Source organism: Gossypium arboreum, chromosome 8, assembly GCF_025698485.1.
Source record: "Gossypium arboreum isolate Shixiya-1 chromosome 8, ASM2569848v2, whole genome shotgun sequence".
In the NCBI taxonomy this organism is placed as follows: Eukaryota; Viridiplantae; Streptophyta; class Magnoliopsida; order Malvales; family Malvaceae; genus Gossypium; species Gossypium arboreum.
This window is the reverse complement of record NC_069077.1, coordinates 4,115,533-4,135,192: the sequence shown is the minus strand read 5'-3', so window position 1 is coordinate 4,135,192 and position 19,660 is coordinate 4,115,533. Positions and strand designations below refer to the sequence as shown.

The window sequence follows — 19,660 nt, the reverse complement described above, 5'->3', positions numbered from 1 at the left end:
CAAAATCTCTCTTTTAAGTCCTATCAAAGTTTTTTAGGATAAATATCAAAAGTATATATGTATTTTGACTTAATCGTAATGTCATATATGAACTTTAGTTTTGTGTGATTTTACACATGAATTTTTAATTTGATTTATTTTTACAAGTCACTAACAACATTATCAAATTAGCACTATTTTATGTCAATATTATGTATATAAAAATTATATTGATTTAATATGAAAATAAATTTGTGCATTGATTTATTTAAATGTGTATAATTGAACCAATTCAAAATTTTATGTATACATATCAACCACAATTCAAGTTTCATATGTATAATTACACCAAATAAAAAATCTTGTATCAAAGTACATATTGGACAAAAATTCATGTATAAAATTAATATTTATCACTTTTTTATATAATGCCCACTTTTATTAATGCTCAATCTGCCCTTTGCAGATCCTACCAAATATTATTGGGTAAACTACATCCAATGTCACTAAATTATTATTAAATTTATGTTTTAGTCACCCAACTTAAAAAAGTTATAAAATTGTTACTGAATTATTCAAAAATTTTCATTTAAGTCATTGAACTATTCGAATGTTTTTATTTAAGTTATTGGATCAGTATCCATTGATGAGTAGAAGAATATACCTTAAATCCAAGTCGATCTGACGGTTAGTGTTGAAGATTAGAAAATAAATTTATTTGGATTTTGGTTTGCAGATTTGTGACGTTCGAAACTGTTTCATGCAAAAATTGAACTGTAAAAAAGAGGAAGAAGAGCTTTCGATTGGTGCAGGCAGTGCAAATAAAAGATCACACAGAAATAAATTTAACAACCTAGTACTTAAATGAAAACTTTCAAATGGTTCAATAATTATTTTATAAATTTTTGAAATTGAACAGCAAAAATATAAATTTAATAATAATTTAGTGACCTTGAATGTAATTTATCTATTATTATTTTATTAAAAATATGAACCGTGATAAATAATTGGAAATAACTTACATTAAAATCATCCTTAAAACTATAGTTTTAAGCACTAATAAATAATGACACTTTATTAATTTTTAGAGATAAAATTAATATTATACACTCGCTCATATTTAATATATATTCTCTAATCCAATCTATTTAATATATTTCTCTAATTCAATTCAATTTAGTTTTAGTTAAAACATTTTAAAATAAGTAATCTAAATTAAAAAATTGTTGCTAATGACTTTTTTTTATTTCTTTATAAATTTTATCATATAAGCTGTTTTTTTAATTTATTAATTTTATGTATTTAAAATGAATGAAGTGTTATTATTTTATTAATGCTTAAAATTTAAAAATTATTCCCTAAATAATGTATATTTACTCATTATTATTGGATTGTTATAAATGCAATGACAGACACCTCTTATATTCCTACTGTTCCTTTACACTTGCATCATTGCTCCGTCTCTCTCAACTGTCTGAATCCATCCATCACGTGATCCTTCTCTACCTATCAATTCCCTCTTTCACACATCGTAGCATAAAGCTTACGACAAAAAAAACCAACACCCCAATTTGCCAAACCCTTCTTTTTCTTTCTTACTAAAACAGACTCAGAACCAACCCCTCTCTTTCTCTTTGCATTGATTCTATCTACTCTTTCAGCTCAGTGTGTCCTTTGGTTTGAGATAGTTTTTTCCATATAAAAAGGACAAATATATAAATATATATTGTTTTTAAAGAGAGAGAGAGAGAGAGTTGAGTGTGTGTATATAAAGAAAGAGAAAGCAGCAGCACCTGATACAGATGCACTCCCTGATGGCAGCTTACTATCCCAACAACGTCACTACTGATCATATTCAACAGGTTCTCTCACCTTTCTCTTTCTTTTCTCTTAGCTTATTTTCATTAATAATCATAATCATGGAAACTGTTTTCTTCTTTCTTTTGCTTGTCAATGTTACCATAATATCTTTCTCCTTTTCTTTTCATTACTGTTCATATGTGGATTTCAATTGTTTTTATATATAATATTTGGTTTTCAAGTTGCGAAGTTATGTATAGTTTTGATGCTTTTCATTTTGTTGCAGAACTAGATAGGCTTTGAGTTTTGTCTTCAAATTTCCAGTAACTAGGGTACAAATATGTCTTATTCTTTGATTTTTCTGTTATTTTTTTTCGCTTTGGGTAAAGCCATGATTACTGATCACCAACTTAGCAGCATATGGTGCTTCATCTATAGTTTTTTTTCTCTTATTCTGCTTCTGGTTTTTCTGCTGTTGTGTTTATAGTTTTTGTGGGCTTCTTTTTATAGTCTACTCTTTTATGCCTGTTTACTGCTCTATGTTACCAGGAATTATGTTTTTCTTAAAGTATTTGTGTTAGACATTCGAACCATATCTAGACATAGAGATACCTAGGTGTAATATCCAAATATATGAAAGAACTTAAAAAGGAAAAAATAATATGCCCATAAGCACAATATGAAAACTTGTTTGACGTATGTGTGCTCAGACTCTTCATTTTTGTTGAAGTACTCATGCTTGACACCATGTCAAAAAATATTATTCGGACATGGAAGGTACGATACTCCAAATATATAAATAAAAAAGATTGAGTATACTTGAGTCAGGCACATAACCTATCCGATACTCATCCCAAGTCCAAGCAACATAATTTAGACATATTTTACATGAAAACAGAATTGCAATAGTAAATGCCAAAGGTAGAGCCAAAAAAAAAAAAACTTTTTTCATGCACCTAACATATTGAATTAGCTGGAACTGGGTAATGAGAGTTTTTCAAGAGAATCTAGGTGTCAGGGATTGCAAATAGGAACCCTTTTCTGGGTAATTAGGCTTGTTGTGAATGCAAATGTTTTGAATTTTTTGTTAACTCAAGTCTCATGGCCCCATTACATCAGTTATAAATGTTTTTTTTCCTGCTAGTGGTCCTCCAGTATTTCATATTCAAACATTATCTTTTCATGTCCTTTTCTTGTTTTATGTGGTCCTTTCTTGATATCATTTTTTGATGCTCCTATTTATATGTGTGTGTGTATATATTTATATTTGAAGTTGTCCTAATAAGTTTCCTTGATACACTAACTTTATCGTCCGAGGAATCTTATTAACATAGGTATATATTTTCTTATATAAGTTGGTCATTTGAAATCTGGATTTGGATGCTTACATCGGTTGTTTGGTTTTGCTCGAATCTGGGATACCAATGATCTAACTTCTCTTTCCCCACCTAATAAACATGCTTGTATTGATGTTTGAATTACTAAGACTGTTTATATGATTCAAAATGGTTACCAACTCGCTTGATGTCAAGGAACTTCATCTCAGATTCTAGGAAAGTATTTACTCCATTGTTCGAAAATCCGGGTTAGCGATGATCTAACTTATCTTTCCCCAGAATAGTAATGTTGGTAGTTCTGTTTGAACTAAAACTGGTTTATGAATCAAAATGGTTATTAGCTTGATCAATGTCAAGGAGCGTTGTTTTGAGTTTATTGTTACATCTTTCACAATTTGTTCAATGATTTCATTTTGATGTATGCAGTATCTGGATGAGAACAAGTCATTGATCTTAAAGATTGTTGAGAGCCAGAATTCCGGGAAATTTAGTGAATGTGCTGAGTAAGTGCTCTTTTTCAGTCTCTAATATTAACCAAATTTGGCTTTTGGATAGCCTTTGTTCCCTTTGCTTGCAATATCTGGTGCTCAAAGGTGTGGCATATAAGTGTTTGTTAAAATTTGCAGTGCTGACTGTCTCGGGTTTGCGGAGTTCCCCATTTATTTTGATAAGTTTCACTAATTAACTTTGTTTGTTGCAGGAATCAAGCTCGGCTGCAGCGAAACCTCATGTACTTGGCTGCAATTGCAGATTCTCAACCGCAACCTCCGGCCGTACATGCCCAGGTACGATTCCCTTTTCTTGGTTCCTCATTTTATTGGAGATTTAAGAGACATCATGGATCAAATTTAGAATTTCTATGATCAGCACTTGATACTAAGCCCATTCGGGGACTCGGGCATTGAAACGAAGATAAACAAGCGGTTTCTAAGGTTTCCAAGATCATTTATTGTTCTAGTTTAGATGAACTTTCATCCGAGTAGTAGATTTCCTGATTATCTTTGTCAATTTCTCATAGTTCCCGTCAAGCGGTATTTTGCAGGCTGGAGGGCACTACATGCAGCAACAGCAACAAACTCAACAGATGACACCGCAATCGCTAATGGCTGCACGGTCCTCCATGTTGTATGGTCAGCAACCATTTTCTGATCTCCAACAACAAGTTCTGCATGGTCCACTTGGCATGAGCTCCGGTGGAAGCACGGGTCTTCACATGCTGCAAAGTGAAGCTAGCACTACAGGTGGCAATGGAGCACTTGGAGCTGGAGTTTTCCCTGCTTTCAGGCATGGCTCTTCTGGAGAAGGCAAGCAAGACATCGGTAGTGCAGGGTCAGCCGAAACTCGTGGAGTTCTCGGCTGCGATTGACGGCCTAATGATCTGTCTACTATCCAGATTGAGCATAGTTAAGAAGATGAATTTAGGGGATATATATTTTTTAAAGGAACTTGTTTCTGATGCAAGGAACAATGTTAGGACACAAACTTTAGACCTTTTGGTCTGTGTTTTCTAGTACGAGACAGCATCTTATGGTAAACTAAACATGTAATTTTTGTAGGGTCTCATGATTCTACTTTCCAAATCTGTGTTTTACTTTAACCATCCTTGAGTCAACCGTGATGATGCTGATGTGGTGGATTCATTCTCGATGTAATTTTTAATCCCATTTCATTCGAATCCATGATCATATCTATAAAAATCTTATATTTTACCACCTCTATTAAACGAATTTATTTTTTATTTTATGTATAGGTTTGATCATAACCATAAATGTTTTTTGACATCTTAACGGTTGATAGAGAAAATTACTCTAAAAGTATATCAATTGTGAATGATACAATTAGGATAAAAAAAAAAGTAGCCGTAAAAATTGATTGCCAATAAAATGATCGCAAAAGTAAAGAAAGATAAAATGATCGCAAAAGTAAATAAAAAATAAGAATTTACAAATTTTATGTGAACCCTTTCGAAAAAAAACTAGTGAGAGAGGATTTTACTTGTGTTGTACAGATTCTATTGTTTTATCATTGTATTTTTTTTAATAAAGATTCGGTTACATAACTTTAATAGTATCAATAACTTAAAAAGATTTTAGATTTATCAATTTTGAGATGGTAAGAAACAATAATCACTATTTTTTTCTAAAAATAATTTTATAATTTTAAAATATAAATAATTTAAAGGAATGGTAAATGTTAGAAATTAAATTAAAACGTGTTAAATATATATTTTACAATAATTGTAAGAATGAAGTACCAAATTTCAGACAATTTTGTGAGATAGAGAAAGAAAAGACTTGGTTAGTAACCACGAATTGGGTCGAAAACAAAGGCAAAAGAAAAACCGAACTTAACGGTATTGTTGAACAATGTCAGTATCTCAATAACCCAACATTCACTTCCATTAATACACACAACTATAACTCACCAATCTTTTTCTCTCTCTCACTTTCCCAGAAAATTTTCTTCTTTTCCTTTGCAATTTTCTTTTCAATAAAACTGGAAGGTCTTACTTCCATTACTTAATGATTTTAACTTGGTTTTTGGTTTTCATTCTTGCTGGGATTTCAACAATGGCTGATGTCAAAAACCCAAAAGTTTTGGTCAGATTATCTCATGTTCATTAGATTTTTTCCAGGCTTTCGATTGAGAGCTTAACCATGGTAATTTGAAGTTTATGTAGTATGCTTCTGTATAAATAGATGTAATCATTATGGTTTCATTTATGTTTAATAATCAAATAAAAAGACTATGGGCATCTATACTTGAACATATTATATGTCTGAGACGTATTTGAACATATGCATCAATCATAATCCTCCAAATAGAATCAAATGTTCAGAATTTGTAGTTGTAATCTTAGTAGAGAAAACTAAAAACTCTTGCTTATATGTGAGCGTGAAACATTAAAACTATCCTTTTAAATAGAAGAAAAAACGAACTCACGTTCTCTTAGTTGCTGCAATTAAGGTTCAATCGGCAAACTTTTGACATTTTGGATGTGTTTGTTTTAATGAAAATTGGCTTTGAAACATGCGTTAAAAGTCTTTATTACATTTGTTGTAGGCAACTCCTGTGAATATCATTGTCGGTTCTCATGTCTGGGTTGAAGACCCAGATGAAGCTTGGATTGATGGGCAGGTTACCAAAATCACTGGAAAAGATGCCCAGATTCAGACCACTAATGGAAAAACGGTATGCAGATTACCTATAATAAGCATTCCATTCAAGTTCAGATCATGTTATATTGACTCGAGTGACTGTCGCATACAAATCTATACATTTGGAATATCTCATCTTCTTCTCCATGTTAGTCCAAGTAGCATAGCCTTTGCAGATGTATTATTCAAATACGGTTACGAGGATATGACACGTATCCATATTCGAATTTCACACCTAAGTTTGAATAACATGGTGAAGGAAAAACCCATGACTTGAAGCAATCTTTTTGCACATTTTAATCATTTTTCATGTGTTGTTGGTTAACATAAAGGTCACCGAAAAGTTATCAAAAATATATCCAAAAGACTTGGAAGCTCCTCCTGGTGGGGTTGATGATATGACAAAGCTATCTTACCTACATGAGCCTGGAGTTCTGCAGAATTTGAAAACTAGATATGAATTGAATGAAATTTATGTAAGCTTCTCTCTTCTTTTCATGTAATCAAAGATGTTATATATACATATGTGCTTTGTGTTTGAGGTAATTGACATGGTGTTGATGGCAGACTTATACAGGAAATATCCTAATTGCTATAAATCCATTCCAAAGACTACCTCACATCTATGATTCTCATATGATGCAACAATACAAGGGTGCTCCATTTGGAGAACTAAGCCCTCATGTTTTTGCAGTTGCAGATGTTGCATACAGGTTCTTGTTCTTCTTCAGTTTATTAATTTAGTTTTTCTTTTTGGGGTATAATTGATGAACAAATTTAAAGAGAAATCTGAACTACACCCAGGGCAATGATTAATGAATCGAAAAGCAATTCAATTCTGGTGAGTGGTGAAAGTGGAGCAGGTAAAACTGAGACGACAAAAATGCTTATGCGATACCTTGCATTTCTCGGCGGTCGAGTCGCCACTGAAGGACGAACAGTTGAACAACAAGTTCTTGAAGTATGATTCAGTGAAGTTTGTTTAATTGATTTGATATTATCATCCATCAGGAAATGTCCCTCTGATTTCTTGCATGATATCTGATATGGACATTGTATCATCTGAATGCAGTCTAATCCGGTCCTTGAAGCATTCGGCAATGCTAAAACTGTTCGTAATAACAATTCCAGGTAAGACTAGGCCTGGTAATCCGTGTATTTTTACCTTTCACAATCATGATTATACTAGCAACTAGCAAGTTCAAGAAATTTATTCTATCAAATCTTTCTTGCTGCAGAAGAAATCATTGAGCTCACCTCATCTGATCTCATGCATACATGCATGCATACATATGTATGTATAAAGTTTATTGATTAGCTTCTTTATAACCAACTGGTGATTAAACAATAACAAAAAAGATGCAACTTATGAGAATGTCTTATACGTTGAATATACTAGCAAGTCAAGGCAATATTATTCTATCAAATCCTTCTTGCTGCAAAAGAAATCATTGAGCCCATCCTATTCATGTACATAAAACATATATACATATATTTAGCTCGTGCCATTCATGTACATATATACATACATAAATACATACATGTATACTCCTAGTAACACTGATCTTTCCTAAAACTAATACTGGTGCAGTCGTTTCGGTAAATTTGTTGAGATTCAGTTTGATAAGCATGGAAGAATATCAGGAGCAGCCATCCGGACTTACCTTTTAGAGAGATCTCGTGTTTGCCAAGTTTCTGACCCAGAACGCAACTATCACTGTTTTTATCTTCTTTGTGCTGCGCCAGCGGAGGTATTTTTGTTGGTTTCTTATGAGATCATCTGACTAATGGTGAATATTAGCCATATTATTTTTTCAGTGAGATTTAAGTTACCATTGTTAACAGGAAGTTGAAAAGTACAAATTGGGAAAACCCCAAAGCTATCACTATCTTAACCAGTCGCGTTGCTATGAACTAGTAGGCGTAAGTGATGCCCATGATTATCTTGCTACAAGGAGAGCTATGGATATTGTAGGAATTAGTGAGAAAGAGCAGGTATATATATGTATGTAATTCTTATACCTGCAAGAATTAAGGTGGTTACTTATGATACAAAAACAGGACTGATCATCCTCGTATCCCACTTTCAGGAGGCAATTTTCCGAGTCGTTGCGGCAATTCTTCATCTTGGAAACATTGTATTCGCTAAAGGAAAGGAGGTTGATTCATCTGTTCCGAAAGATGACCAGGCTAAATTCCACCTGAATACAACAGCAGAGCTTCTTATGTATGTGCTTCTTTTTTTCTCTTTTAGTCACAAAGGCCATTTTCAGGGATCTTAAACCATTGAATTTTCACTTCATTTTCAGGTGTGATGTTAAGGCCTTAGAAGATGCATTGTGTAAACGTGTTATGGTCACACCCGAGGAAGTAATAAAGCGAAGTCTCGATCCACAAAGTGCTACAGTTAGCCGGGACGGTTTGGCTAAAACATTATATTCACGATTGTTTGACTGGTGAGATAAGCTTGCATATGATCAACTATGAAATGTATTTTAGGTTCTGAGATAATTCTTCTCTGTTTTTATGCACAGGTTGGTGGACAAAATTAATAATTCAATCGGACAAGATCCAAACTCGAACTTCCTAATCGGAGTCCTTGACATCTACGGTTTTGAAAGCTTTAAGGCTAATAGGTATGCTCCATGCTTGTAGGCTTAATCTAGGTTGTTCCGAGTCCAAGGATCCTCCAATACATGAAAAAAACTTAAAAATAAGTAAACATATCTGTCTCTAACACTTAAATCCAAGTCCGACTTATATAGGGTATCTCTCTCTATGCAGCTTTGAGCAGTTCTGTATTAACTTTACAAATGAGAAGTTGCAACAGCATTTCAATCAGGTAAGGTCTTGAATCATGCTTTGATCATTTCAGCTATATCAATTTGACCCGAAACTATATATTTATGTGTTTCTGGTATGTTTTTCAGCATGTCTTCAAGATGGAGCAAGAAGAGTACACAAAAGAGAAGATTAACTGGAGCTACATAGAATTTGTTGATAATCAAGATGTCCTGGATCTTATTGAAAAGGTTAAATCCCCCATAGATTATGTTAACCATTAATATTACATGAAGTGTCGATGAGATTTCTCTTTGTGCATATCAGTGTCACACTCCTCATGTGGCTTAACTCCTTTCGTTCAAACCTGAACTATGCATTAACTTCACTCCTACTATTCTGCAGCTGGTTTGATCTTCCATACTGCTTTGTTTTCTGATATTGAACATAATCAAGCCTTAAACTCGAATAAATCGGACATAACCCTCTGTTTCATTTATATTATCCTTCATTATTTTGCTTAATGATACGTTTTTTCTTTCTTTTACTTGGCAGAAACCAGGAGGAATCGTTGCTCTTCTTGATGAAGCTTGGTATAACATTGTTCTTTGATGTCTTCTTCTCAATGAAATTCATCTGTAATTAATTACATAACTTCCAAAACTTATTAGTCTCTACATTTTTTCAGCATGTTCCCGAAATCAACTCATGAAACTTTTGCAAACAAGCTTTATCAGACGTTTAAGAACCACAAAAGATTCATCAAGCCGAAATTGTCTCGCACTGATTTCACCATTGCTCATTATGCAGGAGATGTATGTTTCCATAGCACACTGTTTATGAGTAAATAGTGGGATCTTCCGTGTCATTTTTTTTAGATTATATTTCAAATAACACTTCTTTCTCAGGTCCTATATCAATCTGATCAATTTCTGGACAAAAACAAGGATTATGTGGTTCCTGAGCATCAAGACTTGTTGGGTGTTTCGAAATGTCCATTTGTAGCAGGCCTTTTCCCACCACTTCCAGAAGAAACATCTAAATCATCCAAGTTTTCTTCGATTGGTTCTCGTTTTAAGGTTGTTTTTCGTATGTTGTCTAACAGATTTCAATTGAATCCCTGCTATCAACTGAATAAACCTCTTACAATACCTCAATATAACTTGTCATATCCTGCAAGAACTTTGGGGACTAAGACTGGTTTGATAAAATGCTGCAGCTACAATTACAGCAACTAATGGAAACATTAAACTCTACGGAACCGCACTACATCCGATGCGTAAAGCCTAACAACCAGCTTAAACCGGCTATATTTGAGAATCAAAATATCATGCAACAACTTCGTTGTGGAGTGAGTAGAGATTTCCCGTTTATTTTCAATGCTCAACTGGTTTTGCAAAGGGATTCTTATCTTGTTTCTTCTTAGTATGTTCTGTTCTTTCACTAGAAGTTGGTCATTGTAGGGTGTTCTAGAGGCAATTAGAATCAGTATGGCTGGCTATCCAACTCGTAAACCTTTCTTCGAGTTCATTAACCGGTTCGGACTTCTTTGTCCCGAGGCTCTGGAAGGAAAGTAAGCGAGCTCTTTTAGTTTAAAATCACAGTTAACTGTGATGAAACTGGTGTAATTCTGTTTAGCTATAGAGATTGAAGTTATGAAATTTGTAGTTGCAATCTTACTCGTTACGATTGAACTAATGTGGACACTCTTCACGTTGATTTCATTGATTATAAGCAGCTATGACGAAAAGGCTGCATGCCAGAAGATTTTGGAAAAGGCTGGACTTGAAGGATTTCAGGTAATGCAACGATTTTTCTTATGACAGTTGGAATTATTCAACGATTATGCCCTTCATGTTGTGATATGGCAGTGTTGAAGCATCAACAATTGAACTCAAAATGTTTTTTTTTTTTTTCTTCCTTTTGCAGGTAGGTCTAACAAAGATCTTTCTGAGAGCTGGTCAGATGGCGGAACTAGATGCACGGAGGGCAGAAGTACTCAGTAGTGCTGCAAAAACTATACAACGCCGTATTCGTACTCATATATCTCGTAGAAGATTCCTTGCAGTGCGAAAGGCCTCTGTCGATATCCAGTCTATTTGTAGAGGTAAGGGTCGAAAAGGAAACAACCAACTGGTATGAGTTGAGTTTTAACTATACGCTTACTCTTCGACCTTTTGTTTGCGATATGAGGGTCAGAAATAGTTGGAACTGAAAAAAAAATGTTAAATCAACATTATTATCGTGCTAATTTTCGCACAAAAACGAATAACCTGCAGGAGTATTGGCCTGCAAATTTTATCAAAACATGAGAAGGCAGGCAGCAGCTTTGAAAATCCAGAAGCACATAAAGAGGCATCAAGCTAGAGTAGCCTATCGAAAACTCCACATATCTGCCCTTGTCTTACAGACAGGTTTGCGGGCAATGGCCGCTCGAAGAGAATTCCGATCCATGAATTTAAATAAAAATGCAACTTTGCTTCAGGTTACACTCTAGATCATTTTAGGTTGCTTGCTTGCTCCTTGTCTATCCCTTTGAGACTAGTCTCTTAAAATTTGAAAAAAAAAAAAAAATGAAAAATTGCAGGCTTGGTGGCTCTGTCGGAGAGCAGTTGTGTATTATAAGAAGCTCACAAGAAGTTGTATTGTGACACAAACCCGGTGGAGAGGAAGAGTTGCTCGAAGAGAACTCCGAAAGCTCAAAATGGTCTGTGTTGGATAGCATCTCCTTTTATACATCATGCATGGTGATGGTTCCTACAAAGTATTATATTTACATCTCTTTATGTTTCCCATTTTTCCTTCTTTACGCAGGCAGCGAGGGAAACCGGTGCACTGAAAGAAGCAAAGGATAAGCTAGAAAAGAATGTCGAGGAGCTTACATGGCGTTTGCAGCTGGAGAAACGTTTGAGGGTAATTCTGTTGTTTCTGCTAAAACATGAAAAAAATGATTGTTCTAATGGAAGTTTCACATATTGTGTTTCATCGAGCACTAGGCTAATGCACACCCTATGGAATAACAAGTACTAATGTCTCTCATATCGTTTTCAGACTATGGCATCGACATTCTTTAATTATTTTTGGCTTATGGATATATATATGTTCACGTAAATCCTTGAAACTATGCTTGCAGACTGATTTAGAAGAAGCAAAAGCTCAGGAGGTTATGAAACTGCAAAACACAATGCAAGAAATGCAGAAAATCATCGAGGAAACCAATGCATTGCTTGCTAAAGAACGAGAGACTGCAAAGAAAGCCATCGAAGAAGCGCCTCCGGTTATTCAAGAGAAAGAAGTTCTCGTTGAAGATACAAAGAAAGTTGAATCTCTAACAGAAGAAGTGGAAAGCCTAAAGGTATGAACCTCCAAAATCCAATATATCTTCAAATAATGCTGCAAGAGTTCCGTTTTATCCATGGTTAGGAATGTTTCTTATCATATTTGTTTCCCACAGGCCTCATTGGAAACAGAAAAACTGAGAGCTGATGAGGCAGAAGGAAAGTACAAAGAACTCCAAGAATCAAGTGAAGAAAAAAGAAAAAAACTGGAAGAAACAGAAAAAAAAGTTCAACAACTAGCTGACTCAATGAGAGGGTAGCCTATAATTTGCCTTACTAGTTTGCTATAAAAGCTCATCTTTTTACGTCAAGAATATAGGATACATTTACTTTTGATGTGGTTGATTGAACTCAGGTTAGAAGAGAAGCTTGCTAATATAGAATCAGAGAATAAGGTGTTACGGCAACAGGCAGTATCTATCGCTCCCAATAAGTTCCTTTCAGGGCGTTCGAGGTCGATTTTGCAGGTATTTTGAAAAAACGAGGTTGTGTATGGTTTGCAGTTTAACTTTGAATGTCTCGTAGGATCGAGGAGATTCACTGGTTATCTAATGATTGACAGAGAGGTTCAGAGAGTGGTCACTTGGAAGCAAGGGCAGCCATTGTGAGTAGAGTTCTTGTAACTTGATACTACTAACTCTCAGTGTTCTTCATTGTCTGATTTCTTTCTTACCTGATCAATGTATTTTCAGCCAGATCTTCACAGCCCGTCACTGAACCTTCGGGAGCCTGCTGAAGTCGAGGAGAAACCACAAAAGTCATTGAATGAGAAACAACAGGAAAACCAGGAGTTACTCATTCGATGTATCGCACAACATTTAGGCTTTGCGGGGAACCGACCTATTGCAGCCTGTATCATATACAAATGCCTTCTGCAATGGAGATCATTTGAAGTCGAGCGAACCAGTGTCTTCGATCGGATCATTCAGACTATAGGGAATGCTATTGAGGTTGAGATATCAATCACACGCATGTTTTTCCAAAAGTTCCACAATAGAAACATCAGATTCCTGAACTGATTGTTGACCTTCTGAATTTCAGACCCAGGATAACAATGACATCTTAGCCTACTGGTTATCCAACGCCTCCACGCTTCTCTTGCTACTACAGCGCACATTGAAAGCTAGCGGTGCCGCTGGAATGACTCCACAACGCCGTCGATCATCATCAGCTACTTTGTTTGGGAGAATGACCCAAGTAAGAATTCTCTCTGATGTCAAGCCATACCCTTCAGTAATTTTCATTTCTTAACTGATCCATATGTTGCTATTGTTGTCTTAAAGAGTTTCCGTGGAGCGCCACAAGGTGTCAATCTCTCCTTAATTAATGGCGGCATCAATAGTGGGGTGGATAGTCTGCGACAAGTCGAAGCCAAGTACCCGGCTTTGCTTTTTAAGCAGCAACTTACAGCATATGTAGAGAAGATATATGGAATGATCAGAGATAATCTGAAGAAAGAAATTTCACCATTGCTTGGATTATGCATCCAGGTAATAAATATATATATATATATATATAATAGAATCAGATTAAGTGAAGGCAATACTGATGAGATAAAAATCCAGAACTACTTTGATCGCTCTTAAAAGGATATGTTGATATAGGCACCAAGAACATCCCGAGCAAGCTTAGTCAAGGGAGCATCACGATCCGTTGCGAATACTGCAGGCCAACAGGCTTTGATTGCTCACTGGCAAGGGATTGTGAAGAGCCTTGGAAACTTCTTGAACACTTTGAAAGCAAATTATGTTAGTTACATTCTCACTTTTCCCCTTTCATTCAAATCTATAGTTCCATTGTTTTTAGCATACGGCCATTTCCTGAAGGATTAACATTCTTCGATTCCTTTACAGGTACCTCCATTCTTAGTACGAAAGGTGTTCACACAAATATTCTCATTTATCAATGTTCAACTATTCAACAGGTAACCAGTCGATGCTGCTACTTTAGTGCTTTATGGTTGGTTTTCTGCTTACAGTTACGGTTTGAATTCACTATTCTGTTGCAGTCTTTTGTTGAGGAGAGAGTGTTGTTCATTCAGTAATGGTGAATACGTTAAAGCCGGATTGGCTGAACTGGAACACTGGTGTTACAAAGCAACAGATGAGGTACCTTCGAGTACCTCCCAATTCATTTTCCGGTCCTCGGACATATACTTACAAAATCTAAAAAACACATATAAATGCAGTATGCAGGTTCAGCTTGGGATGAGCTCAAGCATATACGGCAGGCCATTGGTTTCTTGGTAAGTTCCCATTGTTGCAACAATTTCTCCGTCCCTCCATTACTAGAGTAGTGCATGAATCAATAGTGCTCTTGTGTTGTAATTCAGGTAATACATCAAAAGCCAAAGAAAACACTGGACGAAATAAGCCATGATCTTTGTCCGGTGAGATATGATACAGACATAACCTAAAATGAGATACAAATCTTCAGAATCTTCCCTGCTGATTCTCAAGTCTCAAACAACTTCATTTCCATTTGCAGGTCCTTAGTATACAGCAGCTATACCGTATAAGTACAATGTATTGGGATGACAAGTACGGCACACATAGTGTGTCCCCGGATGTAAGTTTCACGAAATGCAGGTTTCAGGGAGAAAAAACAAGATTAAAGACATCTCCTGACTTATCTAAACTTTGCTGGTTTATCTAAATCTAGGTAATAGCCAATATGAGAGTGTTAATGACAGAAGATTCCAACAATGCAGTTAGTAATTCCTTCCTGCTGGATGATGATTCCAGGTTAGCAGTCATATTGCGTCTAATATCAACCCTCTCTGTTACTCTGATTCTTCATTTGCTTGAAATACTCGTGTTTGATATTTATATCCGACACATTTAAGCATAGGGATGAGGGTATGAGTCCGAGTAGCATAGTTCTAACACTAAACTTATGTCATTTTTTGCAGTATCCCCTTCTCTGTAGATGACATATCGAAGTCAATGGAACAAATAGACATTGCAGACATTGAACCACCACCACTTATTCGTGAGAACATAGGCTTTAGTTTCTTGTTGCCACGTTCGGATTAATCGAAACACCATTCATGCAATGAGTTGGTTTTATATTTCAATCCTTCCACATGTAGATTTCAGCTTACAACCTTGTTTATTGTGAATGTCCTTATAGTGGTTCATTGATTTTTTTTGCTTTACATTTAGATATATTGTCATATATAGGTCATCGATTAAAAGCCCAAAAGTAACGGATAAAAAAAATAATCAGAATTTTTGCTTATGTTGTATAATTCCAAATTCTTTGTAGTGTTTCCAATCTAATCTTTTTGGCGATCACTTCTTCTGCAACTTAAAAATAGAAATGTGTTTTAGATTCTCGGATTTTATCTCTAAATCTAATGCATAAAACCTACTAAACATGTCCGAAGACTCTCAGTCTAGTTGGTTCAATGCTCTAACCGATTGACCCAGTTTGATAAAATAAATTATTAAAAAATCATTAACTTTAAAAAAAAAAAAATCAATTCAACTGGTTCGCAAGTCAACCGGTTCAACCTCTTTCTCCGGACCAGTGTACCAGCTGGTTCCAACAACCTTGGTTTGTCAATGTTAAAGAGAGGACAATTATACTAAGAACCAATGTTAAACTTGAAAGGACATTTTTGTTTTGGTTGATAAAAATGCAGTTGTTTTGCAAAGATTTGGTTGCATCTGCATAAAATGTAATCTAAAAATGAAACTCTGAAACTATAAAACACTTTGATGAAGATCAGTGATCCCTAATAAAAGCCATAGATAGAGGCACGGGTTATAAAGCTGTTCATATACATATACATATATATCATCACAGTGGCATCCATAAATTACCTAAATGAAAAGGGGGGTACCTGCAAAGTATGACCTAAATTATGGTTGTGGAACTCCGCAGACATGGCACATTGCAAACATTCATGTCGAGCTGTTTCCGCCACAACACAAGGTAGATTGGGGCCAAGCTCGTTTAAAGTAGGGTACTACTTTGGAAAAATCCGATAAGATAGAAGATCCGCGACCTTGGTACTGGATCACTTCCATCCTTCCACTCCCGATGTGATAGAGATATATGCTTGATCCAGATCTAATGAAGACTGATTTGGAATCTTGTGGAGAAAATGCCAGTATTTCGGTTTCTTTCCGTGTAACACATTTTGTGGCAAGTGTTGGATTCTTTCTCCACATGATTTTGAAATTCAACTTATATCTCAAGCTCCAAGAAAGACTTGACTGTTCGTTAGTTGAGAATAAAGATGAATAACCATCAAAGCCCTTTTCAAGAACCCATATCTGCAGGCCAGCTTTACAGCTCCAACCATATTGTAGACACCCGTCCGAAGACTCCCCGAGAACTTGCTCATCGAAATCAAATGGCCCCGGGAGTTTAACTAAAGCAATATGCTTCTCATGATGATACGGGTCGTAAATAGCTATGTTCCCCTGCGCTGCATACCAGTGGATGACATCTCCAATCACGGTACCTGAAGTCCAAGGAGATAGAGATATAGTTGAAGAACATCTCAGCTTGGAATAACACCACGTACTGATCTTTGACAAGAAAGTTTCTATTGTAACAACATTGACCTCCTCGAATCTGCTTTCACATTTTGCACGAACAACCCTGTAGCAGATTTCATCGTCAGGTGAGTCTTCAACAATGAAGGCCATGCACAACTCCTCAAAGTGCACCCGCGGATGAGGTAGTTTATGTTGTTGCTTGGTGATGGGATTCCATACAAAATAGGTCTTCGGGTGACGACCACAAAGAAGAAGGCCATCAGAAGAGTCGATAAAGTAACCAAGCTTTTTAAGGACCCCAGAAAACTTCAAATCATCACCCTCTCTACTAGAAGACAGCAATGGGAGAGCAGGTTCAGAACGGGGGCGACGAGCACCGCCTTTAGGTCTTCCAAGGTACAAGGAATTGCACACAAAGAATCCTAACAGGTTAAATTCTACTCTCCATCTACTCAAATAACTGTGCCGAAAAGAAGAGCTGCAAATCAAGCTCAGCCACCGCTTTGATACAATAACAAACTTGGTTATAGATTCGGGTGGTAACCGGATAAGGATATTGCAGAGGATGTCATCGCAACTCAATGCAGTATGAAGAACACCCTCATGTTTCATCCGTCTACTCTTCATGTAGAATACACAAATCCTTCAAGATGTATGTAAAGAATCAAACCACTCGATTCTTTGAAGTTGCATCACTATGATGATTCAAAAAAGACAGCCTACTGAATCAAAGCTCAACTAAATAACTCAACAAGCAAACCAGTAAAATTTTCACTACCGAAAAAGCTACTCACCATTAGATTCGACAATGCTGGACATGACAAATATATGACATGGAAAAAGCACCTAAAACACGATATGAAACTCGAATACACAAACATGTCAAAAAATATATATAAAATAGATAGAACAAAATTATGACATGAGAATCAGAAAATACATGAACACGACATAAATATGCAAATTGCAGGGTCTATCTAATCACCAGTTACCACAAAAGGCTCACAATATAGTTCTCAACCAAGAAGTGAAGTCAATTTCTAAATATATCAACGAAATATTGTGTTGAAGGACAATCTACAATAAGATCAAAATTGTGTTTCCCAACTTAGAAGTTTAACCAGGCTAAATTGATGAATACCCTTGGAACTTTCTGATACATTCATTATCATCCCCCAAAACAAGAAATTGACTTTAAAAAAATGTATCATTGAACTATAAAAACCATTCCAAAAGATCAACCTTTTCTTTATCAGAATCAGAGTAAAACAACAAAAAGGAGGCACTTTCCATAGTCTCAACGCAACAACAGAATGGGATTGTCTTAAAAACACCAGAAAGAACATGAAAAGCTTTAAACAAAAAAAACCCTGATGTTAAAAATGAGGGTAACAAGTGACAATCCAATAAAAATGCAAACTTTCAACAAGACAAAGATACCCAATCCAATAAAAAAAACTATTTATAAATTATTTTAACATTTTGTTAGGTTAAAGAGAGATTACCTGAAATGGATTGATTAAAGTAGGATCGTAATGAGAGAGAGCTTCTTCCCCAAGATAATCAGAACAAAGATTCTCAATTTTCATAAAAAGGATAAAAGGGGTTTTGAGTTAAAACGGGATGTCCAAAACGACATGTCGTTCATACCTTGGATTTAACCAACCCTCGAGAAAAATAGTGAACAGTATTGATTTGAGTGACCCAAGACTGAAACTTTAGCCAATTTGCAATAAATCGGATAGATTATCGAGGTTATAATTTAACAATGGAAAACCATTTAGAGTTTACACGATGACAGGGCATGGGAGACTTGAAAATTTTTAAGTTCCGGGACTTCTCAGCTCAGCTTAACTATTTATATTCATATTTAATAAATATTTTTAAACTAAACTACCCCAATGAAACTAAATTATTAGTATATTTATATTTTGGTTTCTCAATTTTAAAAGTTACAAAATGGTTATTAAATGATTTAAAATTTTTTATTTAAGTCATTGAACTATTTAAAAAATTTTATTCAAGTCATTGAACTATTAAGCTTTTTTTTTTAAAGTTCGACTAGTAAGTTTTAAGCGATGATTTAATGTTTAAAATGGTGGATTAGTACCCAATATCTATTGATAGGGCTAAGTAATAAAATTGACCCAAATTGAGGTATTTGGACAGTTTATAAAATACAAGTTCAAAAACATGATTACCCGAAATCGAACCGAATTCTATTTTTTATTTAATATATAATTATTTTTTTATTTTTATGATATAAAAATAAATATTTTATATTTAAAATAGTAAAAATAATTTAAAATTTTTTTAAAAAATTATTTTTTTAGAAATATTTATGAAAATGACCTTGAAATTTTATTAAATAATATTTAATATTCTAGGGTTTTAAGAATCTCCTTCATGGTTGTATTCTATTGATCTCACTAATAATCCCCTCATTTGGCAAAGAAACACACCCACCTAAAGCTTTTCCCCTCCTCTTTCAACTTTATGAATTAATTTTTCTTGAAAAGGCTTGAAACGTCGCTAATTTAAACTCGAAGCCTTAATGAAAAAGCTCTTTGGTCTCCACCCATTGTCGTCGGATGACCATTTGACTTTAGCATGTTCCTCTTCTTAGTGAGACTTTCTCCTTGACCTTTTAAATTGATCTTTTATTGCTTAGAACTCTCTAAATAACTCTTAACTAAATTTTTTACTTTTGAGCCTTTATATATATATATATATATATATATATATTCTTTAATTTT

At 34.9% G+C, this 19,660-nt stretch overlaps 3 protein-coding genes across 5 annotated transcripts; 2 read left to right on the top strand and 1 right to left on the bottom strand.

The window, feature by feature from the left end:
• The first annotated feature begins 1,406 nt into the window (after window positions 1-1,406).
• On the top strand, window positions 1,407-4,839 carry LOC108467928 (GRF1-interacting factor 1-like). The gene is made up of 4 exons (XM_017768755.2): window positions 1,407-1,841; window positions 3,543-3,619; window positions 3,817-3,901; window positions 4,159-4,839. The coding sequence occupies exons 1-4, from the start codon at window positions 1,782-1,784 to the stop codon at window positions 4,480-4,482; spliced, it is 546 nt and encodes a 181-aa protein (XP_017624244.1). The 5' UTR covers window positions 1,407-1,781; the 3' UTR covers window positions 4,483-4,839.
• Window positions 4,840-5,480: 641 nt separating this feature from the next.
• LOC108468836 (myosin-11) lies at window positions 5,481-15,631 on the top strand. Its single transcript, XM_053031808.1, has 38 exons — window positions 5,481-5,776; window positions 6,180-6,308; window positions 6,607-6,750; window positions 6,842-6,987; window positions 7,079-7,235; window positions 7,347-7,405; window positions 7,866-8,025; window positions 8,120-8,269; window positions 8,365-8,501; window positions 8,584-8,730; window positions 8,809-8,910; window positions 9,059-9,116; window positions 9,205-9,306; window positions 9,611-9,648; window positions 9,744-9,870; window positions 9,964-10,134; window positions 10,275-10,406; window positions 10,519-10,628; window positions 10,794-10,854; window positions 10,985-11,162; window positions 11,335-11,540; window positions 11,643-11,762; window positions 11,870-11,968; window positions 12,189-12,410; window positions 12,510-12,649; window positions 12,749-12,860; window positions 12,956-12,997; window positions 13,086-13,343; window positions 13,435-13,590; window positions 13,677-13,883; window positions 13,998-14,141; window positions 14,247-14,317; window positions 14,402-14,501; window positions 14,582-14,638; window positions 14,726-14,782; window positions 14,881-14,961; window positions 15,055-15,137; window positions 15,305-15,631. Exons 1-38 carry the CDS (start codon window positions 5,774-5,776, stop codon window positions 15,426-15,428), a joined length of 4,590 nt encoding a protein of 1,529 aa, XP_052887768.1. The 5' UTR covers window positions 5,481-5,773; the 3' UTR covers window positions 15,429-15,631.
• Window positions 15,632-16,111: 480 nt separating this feature from the next.
• On the bottom strand, window positions 16,112-18,740 carry LOC108467660 (F-box protein At5g03970). Of its 3 annotated transcripts, none has more exons than XM_017768382.2 (2): window positions 18,410-18,740; window positions 16,112-17,623 (listed from the first exon to the last, which is right to left on the bottom strand). In XM_017768382.2, the coding sequence occupies exon 2, from the start codon at window positions 17,529-17,531 to the stop codon at window positions 16,302-16,304; it is 1,230 nt and encodes a 409-aa protein (XP_017623871.1). In that variant the 5' UTR covers window positions 17,532-17,623; window positions 18,410-18,740; the 3' UTR covers window positions 16,112-16,301. The 3 variants fall into 3 exon arrangements, with proteins under 3 accessions (XP_017623871.1, XP_017623869.1, XP_017623870.1); XM_017768380.2 differs by having other exon boundaries at window positions 16,112-17,599; XM_017768381.2 differs by having other exon boundaries at window positions 16,112-17,547.
• Between the last annotated feature and the right edge of the window lie 920 nt (window positions 18,741-19,660).

What these genes read in the sequence shown, in the direction of transcription:
- LOC108467928 (XM_017768755.2), top strand. Translation starts at nt 1,782, where the DNA reads ATGCACTCCCTGATGGCAGCTTACTATCCCAACAACGTCACTACTGAT. An exon ending in CTACTGATCATATTCAACAG is followed by an intron (nt 1,842 to 3,542) that starts GTTCTCTCACCT and finishes TGATGTATGCAG; the next exon opens with TATCTGGATGAGAACAAGTC. An exon ending in AAATTTAGTGAATGTGCTGA is followed by an intron (nt 3,620 to 3,816) that starts GTAAGTGCTCTT and finishes TGTTTGTTGCAG; the next exon opens with GAATCAAGCTCGGCTGCAGC.
- LOC108468836 (XM_053031808.1), top strand. An exon ending in GAATTAGTGAGAAAGAGCAG is followed by an intron (nt 8,270 to 8,364) that starts GTATATATATGT and finishes TCCCACTTTCAG; the next exon opens with GAGGCAATTTTCCGAGTCGT. An exon ending in CCCGAGGCTCTGGAAGGAAA is followed by an intron (nt 10,629 to 10,793) that starts GTAAGCGAGCTC and finishes GATTATAAGCAG; the next exon opens with CTATGACGAAAAGGCTGCAT.
- LOC108467660 (XM_017768382.2), bottom strand. Translation starts at nt 17,531, where the DNA reads ATGAAGAGTAGACGGATGAAACATGAGGGTGTTCTTCATACTGCATTG.